Source organism: Kwoniella mangroviensis, chromosome 3 (assembly GCF_000507465.2).
Source record: "Kwoniella mangroviensis CBS 8507 chromosome 3, whole genome shotgun sequence".
NCBI lineage: Eukaryota > Fungi > Basidiomycota > Tremellomycetes > Tremellales > Cryptococcaceae > Kwoniella > Kwoniella mangrovensis.
Genome location: NC_088829.1, coordinates 707,914 through 726,540, shown reverse-complemented (window position 1 = coordinate 726,540; position 18,627 = coordinate 707,914). Strand labels below are relative to the sequence as shown.

Sequence of the window (18,627 nt, the reverse complement as noted above, 5' to 3'; positions counted from 1 at the left end):
GTGTAGTAAATGACGCTATGTGCTGTATTGCGATATTTCATTTGATTACCCCTTTATTCCATTGGTCGGATGTGGCTGCGGTCAACTAGAATAGATGGATATAAAGAGGTTGAGTTGAGCAGAGAAACATGGGATAATCACCTTCTCCCAATCCAATCCAATCCAACTCAACCAGACCTTACCTCAGTAAAGCATTCAACCGGTATCTTAGAAAGATGCGTCTCGCCGTTACTTCCATCCTCCTCTCACTTGCTCTCGGTGTCACTGCACACCCAGGTGAGGAACACCACCACGACGATCATGCTGCTCTCGCCAAACGAACCTTCCTCGAACACTCTGGACGAAGTTACTCCTCATGTTCCAACAGCGCTAGAAAGCGAGAACTCCACTCTCAGGTAGCCACTCGACGAGCTCAGGAAATCGATGCTCTCCGATCGGCTCTCAAATCCAAAAAATCATCCATCGCCAAACGACAAATGTCAGGTGAAACTTCGCTCACCGACTACGGAGAAACTCTCGTCAACACCTCTCACGCGTCGAACCTCACCACTATCACTGCCAACATCACTTCTGCTGAACTCTTCGGTAACGGTACTGTGGGTAGTGACGCCTGTCTCCTCCAACCTGAAGTCACCATTGGTCCTTACTGGGTATCTGGTGAATATGTCCGAGAGAACATCACCGAGGATCAAGCTGGTGTACCACTCTATCTTAGCACTCAAGTTGTCGACGTAGCCACTTGCGAGCCTGTTCCTCAACTCTACTGGGAAATCTGGCACTGTAATGCTACGGGAGTGTACTCCGGTGTAGTAGCAAGTGGAAATGGAGATACATCAGATGAAGCCAATCTCAACAAAACTTTCCTTCGAGGGTTACAAGAAACCGATGATCTTGGTGTAGCCACTTTCCAAACCATCGTTCCTGGACATTACACCGGTCGAGCCACTCACATTCACGTCGTTGGACATGCCAATGCCACACTCTATTCAAACGGTACGATCGGTACCGGAGCCAACGGTTCAGGTAACTCGTCAGCCATTCACATCGGTCAATTATTCTTTGATCAAGACCTCCTCACTGAAGTTGCTACTGTCGAACCATACGCCTCCAATACCCAAACCGTCACTGAGAACGATGAAGATTCGATTCTGGCGGAAGAAGCTATCGAAGGTGCATCTGATCCTTTCGTCGAATACGTCTTACTTGGTGATTCTATCGAAGATGGTGTTTACGCCTGGGTCACCGTCGGTGTCAACACCAATGAAACTGTCGCTACTTCCGCTGCCGCCTACCTCACCGCTGAAGGTGCTGTAGAGAACGAGTCTTCTTCTGTTGGAGGAGGAGGTTCAGGTGGATCAAGTGGTAACTCTACCTCCGGAGGTGAAGGTTCGGCCCCCTCAGGCTCAGCTCCTTCAGGTTCCGCCCCTTCAGATTCTGCCTCTTCAGATTTCGCCTCTTCCGATTCCGCCTCTTCAGGTTCCGCCTCTTCTGATTCCGCCGCCCCTTCTGATTCCGCCTCTTCAGGATCTGCTCCTACTTGTTCCTAAGAGATGCTGTAAGCCTCTTCCCATCCTCATTATGACTGTAACGATAATTGTCTGATGGGGATGCACAGAAGCACCAAGGTCCTACCGCTATCTCCGAAATCTGAAGAAACGACTCCACTGGTTGAGTACACATTCACCGTAATAATAATCTTACTCTTTTTGAAAAAATGAATACAATTTTAACCTTTTCTGTAGAAATGAATATACCCTAGCATGACTGTATATAAGGACTCTGAATGGTTCATGCATGATACATAAACTTTTGACCTGCTGACCTTCCCAATGTTGCAATTGGAATGTGGCACTCGACTTTGACTGTGATCGGATCGCCCTCCACCTTGACGCGTCCATCCGTAAGTCGTTCACAAGGATATTAGAGCAGATTAGGATATGCTCGTTCAACATATGGATCCTACCCTACGTATCTGACTCCCCCAATACACCAGCAGAGCAGATCATCTGCTAGAGACCAACCAGATATGGAATCACCGTCATCTTCGACCCGTTTCACCCTCCTTCCTACGTCCTACCTAGCTTCCCAACCACCTTCTTCCGAAATCACCCTCCAATCTCTCATAGACACCTCTGATCGCATGGCCGAAGAGGCCAGGGAGGCCTTACCGTACAGCTTCGATGAATGTACTTATGATAAAGGATATCTCAGACAGAGCGTATGGTCTTGTCTTGGTGAGCTGGGGTTTCTTTCAATTCGACCTTGGACTGGACTGACTGGCGTGGAAACTGATATAGATTGCGGTGAAAAGGGAGTATGTTATGGATGTTCAATATCATGTCATTCAGGTGAGCTCAACACCATCATCTTTAACACGGTTAACTGGCTGATTTCGTCAATGTGGTCGAGGATAGAGCATCGACTAGTTGAACTCTGGACTCGTCGCTCATTCCGATGTGATTGTCCGACTACATCCACCCAACCTGAACCTATCCCACCAGCCAAAAGGAGGAGATGCGGTCTGTATCCACCTGATCGACAGCCACAAGAACCCAATGAGAAGAATAAGTACACTCAGAATTATCAAGGGAAGTTCTGCAGGTGTGGTAGGGAGTATGATGCTGAGACGGAAACGGAAGCAATGATCTGTTGTATCGCTTGTGAAGTGAGTCTATCTACTCCCCCCTCAAATCCATCCTAACTCGAAGATGATTGCATATGGCCAAGAGCCTGGTGAGAATATGTCGCTGATGAGTTTTTTGGGGTGATACGTAGGATTGGTTCCATGAGTCATGTCTCAACCTCCGTCCCACCAACCCTCCTAGTACACAGCCAGCACAGGTCAAACCTGACGATACAGATCCAGCTGTACCTACAACTACAACGAACCCTTCCTCAAACAACCCACCAAATCCCGAAAATGTAGTAGACGAAGAAGAAGATGAAGAATCGACTGTACTGATCCGATCAGATAATTACGACGGTCTGATTTGCGCAGATTGTGTGAAAGGTAACGAATATCTACGGAATCAAGCAGGGAAGGATGGGTGGATGATCATTGAGCCTACTTCGGACGGTAGTCAAAGTGGATGGACGGTGATTGGGCAAAGATCAGATACAGGTAATGATGTGAATGGCAAGACCCGAGGTGGAGAAGAGGTAACTACCTTTAAAAGCGAAGATGTGGAGGATGTCGAAGAGAAGGGGAAGCGGAAAGCTGAAGATTTCGATGAAGTGGGAGAAGAGTCTGCGAAGAAGATCAGATTGGAAAATGGCCTAGCGACTCCCGTTACAGCGAGTAACAAATCGACATCGGAAGGTACCGACTCGACATCATCATCTTCATCAGGTTGGAAGTGGAAAGGTAAAGGTGATATATTCTTAGCTAACGGGGTACGAGATCAACTGAAAGATCAACTTGATGTGAGCTTTTTTTTGCTCGCGTTTATCTTCAAAGGGGTGATTGTGCAGCTGATTCACTTGTTTGCTCGTTCATAGGAAAAGACAATAGCTAGTTTACCGTTCCCACTGATAGATGAAGAGATATATGAACCTCCAAAAGATGATGAACAAGGTTAGTCATCTGCATTGTCGACGAAAGGTATGAAATGTGATTAGCTGACACATGATGACATCGAAATAGAGGAGACAATCGAACAGGTAACATCAAGAGTGATGACTTCCCTACCCAGGGTACAAGCTATAGAAGCCTTGCACGGATATCAAAGGTTGAAGTGGGTTATCATATTATCTCACAATCCCGATAATACACTGCTGAATTCTGACGACTTTAGGGATCACCTCAATACGATGTTACAGCAACACGTCTCATCAGGTCAATCAGTCAGTAAAGCGGATATTGAAAATATGTTCGAACAACTCAAAGGGAGAAGGGAGTAGTTATAGGAGAATGGAATGTCCATAAATCAATTTACCATTTGTATAAGATAGTCAATCAAAATCAATCGAATCGAATCAAGTGAAGTGGAAAGCGAGAATAGTCAAAATCAAGTTGTAAATAAAACTCAAATATGCCATCATGCAGAATGTACTATACTATAATACATTTTCGGAACATACCTTGCCTCATTTTGCAAGTCGACCAAAGGAGATGATGCAAACTATATATATATATATATATATATATATATATGCATCCAACCCAATCTATTTGTTTTATCATCTACAAAATAGCTTGAAATCTCTCAATAGCCAATCTAAGAGTTTCAATCTCAACTTCCAAATTCTGCAATTTCTCTGAATTGGAATTTCGAACTTCCTCTTTGATCGTAGTTTCATAATTGGGTTGCTCGATCAATTTGATCAACTTGTTTTTGTTTGATTCGACGATAGCGGATTTCTTTTGGAGTTTATCAACTTCTGCTGAAGCGTTTACTTTGCCCTATATAAGTTACCAAGAACAACATCAATAGACTGTCGATAAGAGTATAGCCAAAGCGCACTTACAGCAACAGGTATATGAACGTTGATATCCGTAGTGACAAACTCAGTTCCACATCCTGTAGGTACCTCAGAATCATCCGTAATGAACTTGACTGTACCGCACCCCTTGGTTAAACCTATGATGATGGATTCTTGAGATTCAAGAAGTTGTCTCTGTTGAGTGGTCTTAACTTGGACGATGACTAGCGTTAAAAAGGCAAACAAATCATAAAATTCAGCTTCTGAGTTTTGGTTTTCTCCAACAGGCTGAAGATGTTCGACCAGGCAGGAGAGACTCACCAGTGATCTTATCCTCGATGGTCTTAATGTTCGTGGGCAAGTTGTATAACCCTACGATAGATCGAGCTGCCTTGATACATTCTACCACGACGTCAAATTCCGCTGCAGCTTCAGGGAACTCTTGTTGAGAGATCTACCAACGACGACAAATTAGCATATACGCCTTATCAAAGCACCACAGCGGCTCCCCCAGAACTCACATATTCAGGGAAAGGAGCCAACATGATAGTTTCACACTTATCGCCCTCTCTCCTTGGTAATCTCTGCCACAGATCTTCAGTAACGTAAGGCATGAAAGGATGCAAGAGTTTCAAACCACCTTCGAGACATGTGTACAAGGTATTTTGAGCGGAAAGTTTGGAGGCAGCATCGGTATTAGCTTCAAATAGAGGTTTAGTCGCTTCCTAACAACGGCGAAGGGACGAACTATTCAGCTCTCAATTTCTCGCGAATTGCATAGCTGACTTACGATGAAGACGTCACACAGGTCATTTAAAAAGTACTGGTAGGCCGCATTGGTAGCATCGGAGAATTCTCTAGCTTCCAAAGCTTTAGATACAGCTGCAGACGCGAGGTTGAGTTTGTGGAACAACCATTTCTCGACCAAACCTTCTTGACCCGTTGGCTAGACACAAATGTCACTATCAGCTTGGTCATGACGGATTTCCATGGGGCTATAGCTAACTTACCAATGGCGAAGCATTGGGAACGAATGTACTCTGTTGTCTTACACCGTTCAAATCTACCAAGTCCATTCTGAACAAACAGAACTTGGTAGCGTTCCAAAGTTTGTTACAAAACTTTCTGTATCCTTCAACTCGTCCAATATCCATATTGATATCTCGACCTAGAATCACGAATCACAATTATCAGCTACCATTTTCTTGCTATTACTGATATGAGAATTCCGACTGACCACCTGAAGTATAGTTACAAAGTGTGAACCTCAAAGCGTCCGTACCACATTGAGGGATACCCTTGGGGAACAACTTCTTTTGACCATCTTCAGCTTTGGCGATCTCTTTCTCAGGCAAGTTACCCATTCGTAGATCGTTGTGGAGTTTTTGCAAGTTTTGACCAGTGATAACATCAAGAGGATCAATGACATTTCCGAGAGATTTAGACATCTTTCGTCCATAGGCGTCTCTGATCATTGGATGGCAGTAGACTTCCTTGAAAGGCATTTTACCAGTAAGGGCATTTCCGAAGAAGACCATTCTGGCGACCCAGAAGAAGATGATATCCCATCCAGTTTCGAGAATACTATTAGGGTAGAAGTTCTCTACATCGGCCGTCTGTTGCACATTCATCAGCTAACGACATTGTGTAGAGAATTTCATGATAAGCTGACCTTATCAGGCCAACCCATAGTGGAGAATGGCCAGAGAGCCGATGAGAACCAAGTATCGAGAACATCTTCATCTTGCTCAAGAGTATATTTGCGCCCGTTCGCTTGCTCTTTGGCTCTAGCATCGGCTTCCTCAAAGCTTCGAGCAACGATCCAGTTCTTATCATCACCCGTCTACACATATAGCAGTTCAGTAAACATATCTCTCTTTGCATATTGGACAATTCACTTACGTCAGGAGCTTCACCATCGTATTTGATGAGGTAAGCAGGACATCGGTGGCCCCACCAAAGCTGACGGGAGATACACCAGTCTTGCATGTTCTCCATCCATCGGACCCAATCACTAGCAGAAGTTTTGGGTTTGATCTCGAGTTCACCGGCACGTGTTCGCTGATACGAAAGTCAGCCCCGACCTATCCAAGTTTATCACTGCGACTTACTTTGAGGGCGTCCTCGGCCATAGGCTGACAGCTGACCCACCATTGAGGTTTAAGGATTTGCTCGACGACATCACCGGATCGACTATACCACAATTGTTAGTGGGGTAACCTCATTTGATGACTTAGAGAAACTCACGAGCAAATAGGGATCTGCATTTCATTGTCCTTTTGCTCGACGTAAAGACCCTTCTCTTTCAAAGCTTTGATGATCTCGTTCCTGATGTGAAATCGTTTCATGCCCTACCAAAATTGATAAGTTGCTGATCGCAAACGGAGAATCGCAATGACTCACTTGGTAAGGAGCGGCATTCTCGTTATATGTACCATCGTCATTCATTAGACTGATAAATTCAAGGTTATTACGCTGACCACATTCGAAATCGTTAGGATCATGAGCAGGAGTGATCTTGACAGCACCAGTACCGAACTCCATGTCTACAGTGATGGCATCGGTGATGATGGGGATACGTCGGTTGTTGAAGGGATGAACAGCGAATCTACCGTGGAGATGCTGTGTGATGATGATCAGCGACGATGGGTCACAGCAAAGACCGATAGGCTCACCGTGTATCGAGGATCATCAGGGTGAACAGCGATGGCAGTATCACCAAGCATGGTTTCAGGTCGAGTGGTAGCGACAATGATCCTTTCGTCTACATAGCTATATAAGCTCAAAATTCGGTGTCATAGTCAATGAAAAGAGCTTACCAGAGTTCTCGATGGGGTAAGCGAAAGAAGTGATTACACCAAACTCGAATTTCTCCTTGGCATCGTAACCCTTGACGTTCAGCAGTGTTCTACCGGTCAGAGCCATTTGATCGACCTAACACCACATCAAATCAGCTATTTTCTAAACGAAGTTTGAGAGAAGACTGAATGAATGTATAGCTTACTTCGAGATTCGACAAACTAGTGTTCAGGTAGCAACACCAATTGACCAATCGGTTTGCACGGTAGATTAACCCTTTATCGTGCAAGATGCAGAAGGTTTCTCGGACGGCTTTACTCAGAGACTACGTCCCACGTAGAGCATTAATACTGGCGAATCTGTTCTAAAGAATTCTCTGATTGCGCCTATGACTCACCTCGTCCATTGTGAATGCTACTCTATCCCAATCGAACGAACCACCAAGTCTCTCCATCTGATTCGTTATCTTGGTTTGATATCTACATATTCTCATTAGCTCACATCACAGTAGATCACGAAGTCAGAAAAGGAGCGTATCCACTCACTGATCTTTCCAATCCCATACTTTTTCCAAAAACTTCTCTCTTCCATAATGATGCCTCGAATGTCCCTCGGTCTTCATCAATCTCTGTTCTACAACTGCTTGAGTAGCGATTCCGGCATGATCGTATCCGGGGAGGTAGAGTACAGTGTACCCCTGCATTCGTTTCCTGTGACATTGTATTGATATCAGCTATCTGTGTCTCCTCTAATGACAGATGACATACCATCTTATCATAGCATCCTGAATTGAGACTGTCAAAGCATGACCGATATGCAGGTTACCAGTAACGTTTGGAGGAGGGAAGGTGATACAGAATGTACCCTTTTCGACAGGTTTACCATCAGGTCCATAACGAGGTTTGAAGAATCCTTTGGCATTCCACCAATCGTAATGAGCAGCTTCGACTTGAATTGGATCATACCCTGCTGGAAGATTGCCAGAGACGTCTACGGTAAGGAACGTTCGTCAGTCCACATGCCCGTGCTAGATGAGTAGCAGATCAAATGATGACTAACCTTTCTTCTCTCCTTTCGGTGTAGTGTTGACCCATTCCTCGACAGGAGCTTCAACTTTCTTCTCCTTCTTCTCTGATTTATCCTTCTTTGCGCCCTGGGCAACTGCAGGTCCTTTGGCGGCTTTCAAGGCGAGCTTCTCGAGTCTTTTAGCTTCTTTCTTGGCTGCAGACATTTGATCAGACGTCAGCTTTACCGCAAAGCGAGAACGGTGGGACAGCTGCTCACCTGCGTTCTTCGACTGCTCTTTTCCACCTTCAGCTGAACTTCCAGGAGCGACCGCAGCGGCGGCCCCTTCAGCCGGGTTGGCCTGTACTGCAGGTAAGAGGTCAGGTGGATGAGCTACTTTCTGCTCTTCTGATGACATGTTTATGATATTGTCACGTTGCGATTGAGACTGTGGTGAATAGGTTGATATCGTTTTTACGCTTGGACTATTGATTTTTCCAAAATGAATGATAGATTGATATCCAAGATTACTGATGTTTCGGAAAGAGCGAGTCGAGTATTCAAGTAAGAGATGCCTCAGCATATACTTTGATACTCGAGTCGACTCGTCTGGTAGATCTGTGAGAGATGAGTAAGAGCGATAAAGGAAGAGAGGATGGATAGCTGTATTTTGACTCGTGAACTGTGAATCGTTGAAAAAAAGTCGGATGTCAGAAGAGAGGAGAGGGATGAGATATTTAAGTGGGTGACATGAATAGACAGACCACCAGACCACCGGTTGGGAGGTGGGATGTGACGCGGTCCAAGCGTAACACTCAAACCTCGTATTGTTGTTATTGTTTGTGATTGCGATTGTTATCGTCATATCATCCACATCTACAGCAACTGTATACATCATCAAGATGATATCGGTGAGCTACCTGCTGTTGATCCTGCTCACCAAACACTATAGCTGACTGAATTCCTTGCCTCAGGCGTTCTTCATATTCAACCAGAAAGGGGAAGTGTTGATATCCAGGTTATTTCGTCAAGATGTGAAGTGAGCACAGCTGTTTTGTCAAAGATAATTCCATGAAGCTGTACTGACTTGCACCACTGGATGTAGACGATCAATATCAGATGTATTCCGAATACAGGTCATCTCAAACCCCGATGTTCGTTCACCTATCATCACACTGGGATCAACATCCTTCTTCCACGTGAGGATAAATAATGTCTACGTAGTGGGAGTAACCAAGTGAGTTGGTCAAGCTTCGACTCTATCATGAAGCAATGGCAGCTGATGAATGATCTCCATTCAGATGTAATGCCTCTGCTGCACTGGTATTCGAGTTCCTCTATCGATTCATAACCATCTCAAGGAGTTATTTCAGTAAATTAGATGAAGAGAGCGTGAAGAACAACTTCGTACTTATCTATGAACTACTAGATGGTGAGCACCTGATCTCAGCTAACAAATAACGTTCCTTTTTCGGAGGATATGAGCTGATCGTGTTATGGATGTCATATAGAAATAATCGACTTTGGTTTCCCGCAGAATTCAGAAATAGACACGTTGAAGATGTACATAACGACAGAGAGTATAAAATCGGAGATGGCAGTGGTATGTAACTTCCCAGCTCAGTTGGAGTTGATACCCTCCGGCTGATAGGATGAACGTCTGTAGAGGGAAGACTCGTCCAAGATAACGATCCAAGCTACCGGAGCTACCTCATGGCGTAGATCAGATGTCAAGTATAGGAAGAACGAGGCGTTTGTGGATGTTATCGAGACTGTCAATCTGCTGATGAGTAAGGAAGGTACGTAACAGTCATCGCTCATTATCCAACTGAGTATGTTGTTATCTGAACGAGTTAAATGTCATCTTGCTTGAATATAGGTGCCGTACTGCGAGCAGATGTAGATGGGCAGATCCTCATGAGGGCTTATCTAAGTGGTACGCCAGAATGCAAATTCGGTTTGAACGATAAATTGGTATTACAGAAACGGTATGTCTCTTCTTAGTCTACGATGTCTTACGATGCAAGTGGACCTTGAGCTGATACCGCTGAATGTGTTTTAGTGGGAACGAAGCGTCTAAATCTGATGACGCCGTAGAATTAGATGATTGTCAATTCCATCAATGTGTCAGACTGGGTAAATTCGATTCGGACAGGAGTATAAGTTTCATACCTCCTGACGGTGAATTCGAACTTATGAGGTGGGTTTAGACCTATTGAATCCTTGAATCATAACGCAGCTTCTTGGAGCCCAGATTAACCCCAAATGAGAAGCTGTACTAACCACATCTGTCGAACAGGTATCGATCAACTTCCAATATCAACTTACCATTCAGACTCCAGACTCACGTAACTGAACCTTCGAAATCACGAGTTGAATATACTATCCATCTACGAGCGAATTTTGATCCCAAATTAAATGCCAATAACGTCTTACTACGTATACCTACACCGTTAAATACCACTGGAGTACAAACCAAAGTAGGGGTGGGTAAAGCCAAGTATGTCCCGGGTGAAAACGTCATCGTATGGAAGTGAGTTACTCATCTAGTATCACCAATGGACGAATCAGAGGTATTCTGCTGATGGTCACGTTGCACACTCCGTAGGATACCACGTCTACAGGGAGCTCAAGAATGCACGTTGACCGCCGAAGCTGATTTGGCAGCAACGACACATCGACAAGCTTGGTCAAGGCCGCCTATTCAAGTTGATTTCTCAGGTAAATAGCTCTGCCAATGGTATGTGGTTTATGAACTGATCATCTCCAATTCTCGCATAGTCGTCATGTTCACTGCTTCAGGTTTACTCGTTCGATTCCTTAAAGTATTCGAGAAGAGTGGTTATCAAAGTGTGAAATGGGTTAGGTATCTATCCAAAGCGAATGGTTCATATCAAATTAGAGTGAGTCTCGAGTATCCCCTTCCGAGGAAGACGGACTGACAGTGTCGGGTCGATGTAGTTCTAGCCGCTTCATATTCCTCATTCATCCTATCCTCTGCACGCACGCACGCCATTTATAGACGTCGTCTCACGAAGAACATGAGTAGAATCCAGAGATGAAAGTTACCTGATTAGTCTAGATGATATGGGACAATGATACCTACATTTTCTTTACAAATCTGGTTTCAAAATAACCCTTTCGAAATTTGTATTTCCTTTTATTGTTTGTTTTGTTTGATACATTATGAACGAGTACAGCCCTAGTATACAATATTATACAATTTTTCTTGAATTATTTGCATGAAGTGATTATTCTGCTCATTGCTTATCTTATCATTAGCATTCTGTAAATGTGCCGAACGGCAGTGGGGAACGATGATTATCACTAATTTATCGTTCACGTGCATACGGCATACTAATGCACTTTGATCATTTACCCAATGATTCCTCTCTATCCATGACTTTCTGATCTAGCTTGATCAAAATAACTGTACGTTGAGGATAATCGGGGTATTGATCCCCTACCCAATGAGCCGTAACTCTAGCAGGCTATGTTCAGCGTCAGCATCTTGTACCGATGTTAATTCGACTTGGTTGGATGTGGAAGAGCTGTGCAGCACTTACCACTTCCAATCCATCCAATACACCTTCCACCAAACCCGCAGTAAACGATTCACAAGATAGATCCGACATGTCTTTTGGCACTGATATAAACTGACTTAGAGGCGATTCGTTCAATAACAACATATCTGGTAAAGATATATAAAGTCAGCACACCATACGCACTAGTCTAGACAAAAAGTCTAATAGTCTCTGTGTGGATGTGAAAGGTAGAAGAATTGGGAGAGTGAGATACTTACACTCATCCTCAGCTTCTGAACTCCTTTCCAGGCCATCTGCAGGTTTACCAAATACGTATTTATATATCTGAGTATGTACGAATTGTAAGATTGGTATTAATCGATGTTCCCTCTTTGGGTCCTGCAAGTAACATCGAGTTGAATTAGCTTTATAACTTTTTGATAGTCTGTTGACGTGTATCTTGTTGATCAAGGCATCACTCACTTTCAAGTTCGATGTTTGGGTACTGCGAAGTAAAAGCAACGATAATATTCTTTGTCCAACATCATATCCCAATGTCGATAATCTGTGATGCAGCATTGCCATCACCGTCAGTATCACCGTCATTATTACTATCCAGAGGCAGACAGAATGCTTGACCTACCTCTTCTCTAGATCAGCAATACTATCACTCCTACTCTGACTATACGAAATAACCTCTGCGAACAGAAATGCCCAAGTCGATAGGGCAATTTCCGCATTTTTCGTCTTGTTGAGTGACCTATCTAGTATATTCACATTACCCTGCTGCTGAACGGTCGAGCCTCCGAATAGCTGCTGTTGGATGGGTACTATGCTCGAACGAGCTGATTCTCTCCTATTGGGATTAGGATTATTGTTGATCGTGCTACTCGAAGGGTTCTGGCTGGTGGAATATAGGGAGGTGGAGGAAAATCGGGATGATCCTGCTGGAGGGGTCGTGGAGTATCCTATAGCTTGGGACATTGTTGGATAGATCTTGAGTACTTGTTGTGATGTATGCTGTGGGCAGATACTGCGATATGGTAGATGGTGGTTTAGAAGTACTTTGCGAGTATGATGATGTGGTAGGTAGGTAGATAGTTCGCCCGATTTTAATCCTGTCAACGTAATAGCTGGTTCATCCACCGGTCCTAACAGATGTCAAGGTTTACGCGTCTACCCTGAGATAATGCGGTATTGGAGAAGAAGAGAATTGTTCTTGGTCATCCAGGTGTTCTAGAATCGATGGACCTGATCTGCGAGTGACCAAGTTGGGAGGATGCGGTGCTATGAATGATGCAAGTTGATGTTGCATAGATGCATATGAATATGGGGTGACTGCGTCTGGACATCGATGCGATGATCTGAGCGCATGATCACGAAGTCCGACACCGTTTGTAGTTGCAAGCGATCGCTGATTAGGAGTGGGTCGTAATGAACTCTAATGGTGATTAGGCTGTAGCCTGTGAGCCTAGATTGTTTTGTGGGTTTTACCCTGAGCAAGTCAGCGAGTAGTGTTACCCGGCCATGACCCAGTGACTGGCTTACTCTCTGAGTTGTCAATCTCACACCACTTGACACGACCACTCCCTATCATTCATATCATATCAAACCACTTCACACCACATCCATCCCCACATCGTAGTGAACTCGCATACATCACCCCTTCCCTTCATGATACGACCACCGTAAGCTACCTGTCAACACCTCCTCGATATTGTACCAACCAACTCAATCTATCTCGCCCACGCGACGACACCCGACACCCGACGCTCGGACGTCAAACAGCTCCAACTGACATTACACTTACACTACATTCACCACCATCATCACCGCCGGTGCTTTAGTCATCGGACACAATGGGCCAAGGACAATCATCCTCCAAGAAATTAGGACGTACATCGTCAAAGCAACTATCAGCATCTGACCTGGCGGATTCGTTAGCCACCACAACCATATCCGATGGTGAGACACCTTCGTCACCTTCCATGGATATTGGTAATACCAATAACTCCTCATCGGGGCAGTTCAGTACACCATCTAGAATAAGTGCAAGGCGGGGTACAGGGTCGAGTGCAAGTGGTAAAGAGAAGAATGGATCAATATCAAGTTTAGCATCTTCAAATAACACTAATAACAGACCAGGATTGAATACTCAAAACTCATTTGATGGATCTACCCCTTCCAACACCACCTCTACCACATCACCATCCAATATTCCCACCACACAGAATATCTTAGCAGCACCCAAAACTCGATCATCATTATTGGGTCATTCGCCTCCTCCACCATCTGCATTATCCGTATCTCCCGGTCAACCTAGCTCTCCACCACTCAGCTCGCCGACCGGTCCGGGTCACATGCAGAGGGATTCCGCATCGTCCTTATCGCCCGGTGCTGCATTATCGGCGACAATTAGTAGATCGAGTATAGGAGCGTCCAGCTCACAGGGAGGAGTACAGGTACTGGACGTTGATAATATGATTCACCGTCTGCTGGAAGCTGGGTACAGTGGAAAGGTCACGAAATCACCACCGTTGAAGAATGCCGAGATTGCTAGTGTATGTGCAGCAGCGAGAGAAGTGTTCTTGTCGCAACCGACTTTGATCGAACTCAGTCCGCCAGTCAAGATCGTCGGCGATGTCCATGGTCAGGTAAGCACACCAAATACTTTGTCTATACTTTGTTTTGCTAATTGTTTCACACACCTAGTACGCCGACTTGATCCGGATGTTTGAGATGTGTGGATTCCCACCTTCGGCCAACTACCTCTTTTTAGGTGACTACGTGGACAGAGGGAAACAATCGCTCGAAACCATCCTTTTATTGTTATGTTATAAGATCAAGTATCCCGAGAACTTCTTTTTGCTTCGTGGGAATCACGAATGTGCCAATGTAACTAGGGGTGAGCTCGCATTGGCTCGGTAACACCTAAATACAACAGACTGACTTGCATTGGTAGTATACGGTTTCTACGATGAATGTAAACGAAGAACTAACATCAAGACATGGAAGACTTTCATTGACGTATTCAACGCACTACCGATCGCTTCGATAGTTGCAAGTAAGATTTTCTGTGTTCACGGTGGTCTAAGTCCAAGTTTGAAGAGTATGGATGATATTAGGAGGATACAGAGACCGACGGGTGAGTCGTGGAACCAACGTACAAACGAATCAACGGATCGAATTCATACTGATATCATCAATAGATGTGCCTGATTATGGACTTTTGAATGATCTGGTTTGGTCCGATCCATCTGATACGGCACTGGACTGGGAGGATAACGAAAGAGGTGTATCGTTCTGTTATGGAAAGAGTGTCATCAACGCTTTCTTGGCGACGCATGTGAGTGCAGCTAAATTATCGCTGTAGGAGACTAGCTGATATGCGGACAGGACATGGACCTGATCTGCCGAGCACATATGGTAGTGGAAGATGGTTATGAATTCTATAATGACAGGACGCTAGTCACGGTATTTTCTGCGCCAAAGTGAGCTCTTCGTTTTGACAATTGATTGGTCACTATATATTGACTTGGTTAATAGTTACTGCGGTGAATTCGACAATTTCGGAGCGGTCATGTCAGTATCGGAAGATCTATTATGTTCGTTCGAATTGCTCAAGCCACTAGACGGGGCGGCTCTCAAGAAGGAGATGACAAAGTCCAAGCGGAAAAGGTGAGTTGCCCATCCAGTGTATTGATACCCAACATGATTCTGATGATATCTGCTATGTAGTCTGCAAAATCATCAAAGTCCACCTAACAATCCAATGGCTCAGAGCTACTAAATCGATCGATCTACCATTCAGAATCCTTTGTTCCGCTCCACACGCCCGCACCAACACTTATACTTTCCACCATGCCTCTCATACCATCTACGATATATCTCTCGGCAAACTCATATAATACTGCCAATCACTCATATACAATTTAACGCATCTACACGTATCATTCATGATTCACATAACAAACAAGTGGATGTCCTACCTTTCTCGATCAGCACGGCTAGATGGCCATCGAAAATGGTTAGTATCTCATGACACGTCTAAACCCGGGAATGATCATGGAGGAATATTGAGCCTACCCTTGGCTGGACACTTTCGCGCGAAGAACCAGGCTTGGCCATGTGAAATCAAGGACGATCTTCAAGGGCGTGCGTATGGTGAAGCCGAATACATTTCATCTCTTTGCACCTTCGCAATCCCAGCGACACATATCATCACATCTCAGTCCCACGTCGTCTTCAGGCAACTCAAAACAAAGGAACCCATCATCATTACAGTCTTAATATTAGGTTACTCCAAAATGTAAAATGTAAATTCCATTTTTTTACCTTAGGTCTTGTTTACTTTCTCTCCTTGCTCTGATTCTCTTTTTGGTTGTTGGTTGTTGGTCGTTGGATTTCTCTCTTTACTTTAATTCGGTCTGTTTCCAATCTCCAGATCCCAGTCTTCCCAAAGGATTATATAGTGACAAAGTAGTATATTATACGTTGAATATATGAAAATGTGTTATCTCATGAATGAATGCAGGAACAACTTACTGGTATATTCTGGTTATTGGTCCGACGCGTCTGATGTGAGTGAGTGTTTGTCACGCGTCTCGTCTTTCGGACATGAGTAGTTCGAATCATTTTGATGATCTAACTTACGAGTGTCCATTCTTCGTACTGTCCTGGTTCTCGTCTCTGCTCACTGAGAAATATCGAGAATTTGATCTCGGAATAGACTGCACCTCGATCATCAAGTGATACGATACTCGATCCAAACATGTCTTCATCAACCACATTCATCCTCTCCTCTTCTTCTTCCTCTACTCCACTTCCCTCGTCTCCCTCCCTCGCTCTACTCCCATTTTCACTTGGTCCCAACTCGTCGCCCTATACTTCTGACCACGCCCATCTCTCGAATTACTTCAAACCTCGTCCTATACCTTCCTCCTCTCATGGCTCGACATCTACAAGTACGATAGCTTCTTTTCGAGGTAGGACAGTCGTAGGTCAACATATAGATATACCAAAGGGATGGAAAGGTGTGATCTTAGGAACGGGAAAGAGACCTGATAAAGGTGGATTATTAGATATTGCAAGTTCAAGTGAAAGTCACAGTGACAGCAGCAATGTGGTTAAAACAAAGGTAGAGGATGTGAATATAGTCACGGAGGAAGAAGGAATGGATATGGATCTTGGTTTGAGACGTACGACAAGACAGAATCCACAACGTAGGAGAGGTCCAAGTACGGGTACAGGTCAGGTAGCTCTTTCGAAACCTAAGATCAGAGGTAGTAATAATACTGTGAGGCAAAGTAAGAAAAGGTATAGATTAGATTCTGATGATGATGACGATGATGAAAATGACAATGACAAAGAGAGTACTATCAAGGAAGAGAGGTTGATTAGAACACCAAGTAAAAGATCTAAATTATCTTACACTACACCTCAGAAAGGTCAATTCCAAGGTCAAGGGGAAGTGGTCGTACCGGATATAGTGATTCAGGAGGCAACACCTTTGAAATACCCTTTACCTACTCCGAAGAAACGACTGAATGGAAGAAGATCATCACCTAGTCCGGATCCTCATGGAAACAGGGGTTTACCGCAGGTTACGGAAAGTATGGAATGGGTTGAAGAACAGATCATACCGAAGGTTGAAGAGGTCAAGGAGGATGGAGATGAGCAAGAGTCACAATCTCAATCTCAATCTCAGTCGCAATCTCAATCGATAATTTCGAATGAACTGAAAGAAGATATAAATACCAATGAGGATCTGAAGATCGACGAAAAAGAAGAAGAAGAAGAAGAGAATCTAATTCCTTCACCTTCCACTGAAGACGATCCACCAACTTTCAACACTGATGTAAAAACTGATATCAGGACTGAAACTGAAAAACCAAATCAAAAGACAATCGATAAATCCAACATGGACAACTCATCAAACGAGAAAATCGATCATAATGGAGGATACCAAGAAGGAGAGTATGATGGACCGATGAGGATCCTCAAACCTATATCGACATTCGATGGATACATGCTGTACACTCCTGATGATCCCCTGATCGGATTCAGGTCAGACGAATTGGACCATATTCAAAGTCAAAGTCAAAGTCAACCTCAAAATGGAGATGAGCAAATTACAAAGAGTGGAAATGAGAATGAGACGAACGGGAAGAACAACCCAGATGTGAAGATACCTGATACAGATGTGAAAGAGAAAGACTCCGATGGGACTATCCAAGTGAGAAAATCATGGTGGAGATCTGGAGGTGGTGGTGAAGGAGGTGATGAGTTTATAAGAGGTTTGGGTGAATGGTTGGGTTTGGTCGAGGTTGTAAGTTGACATGACACTCTTCGTATTGACCAAGGTTCAATGACTGATATATATATGGATGGGATAGTTGAATCAACCTGTTTATCTTGATGGACTAGAGGAAGATGAAGATGACGAGGAAAATTGAGAACGTGATGAGATTCTAGAAGATGGCAATAAAATATTGTCGGACTGTCATAGATGGTTTGGATTGCATTGGATTTGCCCTCTTCCTTGTCACCAGATACCTTTATAGTACATTCCCTTGCTGTACTCGATACTTGCCTGCATCTGGAGCTTGCTTTATGCAACACATAGTAAAACTTACATTCCATATCATGTCAATGTAATTGTGCATAGGTAGATGTTGACTCGTATGACTCACAGATCACACGGTGAGAGATCCAAAATACTGATCTATCTTGGAATTCAAGTTCAGGTAAACAACAAAGCCAAAGAAGTACAACAAAATTCGAAATTGATAAATATATATATTTATATATGTGATATGATGACGATCGTTTTAAAGTATAATTATAAATTTGCACATAAGATCTCTTTCCATCCTCT

General features: G+C 44.0%; 7 protein-coding genes across 7 annotated transcripts; 5 read left to right on the top strand and 2 right to left on the bottom strand.

Moving 5' to 3' along the window:
* Positions 1–215: 215 nt before the first annotated feature.
* I203_108095 (uncharacterized protein) lies at positions 216–1,547 on the top strand (the record flags this gene model as incomplete). Its single annotated transcript, XM_019148274.1, has 1 exon — positions 216–1,547. One exon carries the CDS (start codon positions 216–218, stop codon positions 1,545–1,547), a length of 1,332 nt encoding a protein of 443 aa, XP_019002507.1.
* Positions 1,548–2,026: 479 nt separating this feature from the next.
* Positions 2,027–3,900, top strand: I203_108094 (uncharacterized protein; the record flags this gene model as incomplete). Its single annotated transcript, XM_019148273.1, has 7 exons — positions 2,027–2,234; positions 2,298–2,348; positions 2,415–2,665; positions 2,776–3,423; positions 3,499–3,574; positions 3,644–3,734; positions 3,795–3,900. 7 exons carry the CDS (start codon positions 2,027–2,029, stop codon positions 3,898–3,900), a joined length of 1,431 nt encoding a protein of 476 aa, XP_019002506.1.
* Positions 3,901–4,183: 283 nt separating this feature from the next.
* Positions 4,184–8,644, bottom strand: I203_108093 (valine-tRNA ligase; the record flags this gene model as incomplete). The annotated part of the gene is made up of 20 exons (XM_019148272.1): positions 4,184–4,402; positions 4,468–4,646; positions 4,744–4,876; positions 4,944–5,147; positions 5,213–5,368; positions 5,433–5,590; positions 5,660–6,038; positions 6,095–6,265; positions 6,325–6,483; positions 6,534–6,615; positions 6,670–6,773; positions 6,826–7,044; positions 7,098–7,186; positions 7,242–7,356; positions 7,427–7,546; positions 7,619–7,700; positions 7,767–7,931; positions 7,989–8,211; positions 8,281–8,442; positions 8,506–8,644. The coding sequence occupies 20 exons, from the start codon at positions 8,642–8,644 to the stop codon at positions 4,184–4,186; spliced, it is 3,258 nt and encodes a 1,085-aa protein (XP_019002505.1).
* A 484-nt stretch (positions 8,645–9,128) lies between these two features.
* On the top strand, positions 9,129–11,168 carry I203_108092 (uncharacterized protein; the record flags this gene model as incomplete). Its single annotated transcript, XM_065518321.1, has 11 exons — positions 9,129–9,137; positions 9,201–9,265; positions 9,332–9,463; positions 9,528–9,658; positions 9,738–9,829; positions 9,893–10,025; positions 10,106–10,214; positions 10,289–10,426; positions 10,526–10,759; positions 10,835–10,947; positions 11,008–11,168. The coding sequence occupies 11 exons, from the start codon at positions 9,129–9,131 to the stop codon at positions 11,166–11,168; spliced, it is 1,317 nt and encodes a 438-aa protein (XP_065372686.1).
* A 429-nt stretch (positions 11,169–11,597) lies between these two features.
* On the bottom strand, positions 11,598–12,734 carry I203_108091 (uncharacterized protein; the record flags this gene model as incomplete). Its single annotated transcript, XM_019148270.1, has 5 exons — positions 11,598–11,717; positions 11,793–11,917; positions 12,029–12,149; positions 12,234–12,315; positions 12,394–12,734. 5 exons carry the CDS (start codon positions 12,732–12,734, stop codon positions 11,598–11,600), a joined length of 789 nt encoding a protein of 262 aa, XP_019002503.1.
* An 875-nt stretch (positions 12,735–13,609) lies between these two features.
* On the top strand, positions 13,610–15,540 carry I203_108090 (uncharacterized protein; the record flags this gene model as incomplete). Its single annotated transcript, XM_019148269.1, has 7 exons — positions 13,610–14,404; positions 14,463–14,655; positions 14,713–14,895; positions 14,960–15,096; positions 15,147–15,241; positions 15,297–15,428; positions 15,489–15,540. 7 exons carry the CDS (start codon positions 13,610–13,612, stop codon positions 15,538–15,540), a joined length of 1,587 nt encoding a protein of 528 aa, XP_019002502.1.
* A 981-nt stretch (positions 15,541–16,521) lies between these two features.
* I203_108089 (uncharacterized protein) lies at positions 16,522–18,205 on the top strand (the record flags this gene model as incomplete). Its single annotated transcript, XM_019148268.2, has 2 exons — positions 16,522–18,078; positions 18,146–18,205. 2 exons carry the CDS (start codon positions 16,522–16,524, stop codon positions 18,203–18,205), a joined length of 1,617 nt encoding a protein of 538 aa, XP_019002501.2.
* Between the last annotated feature and the right edge of the window lie 422 nt (positions 18,206–18,627).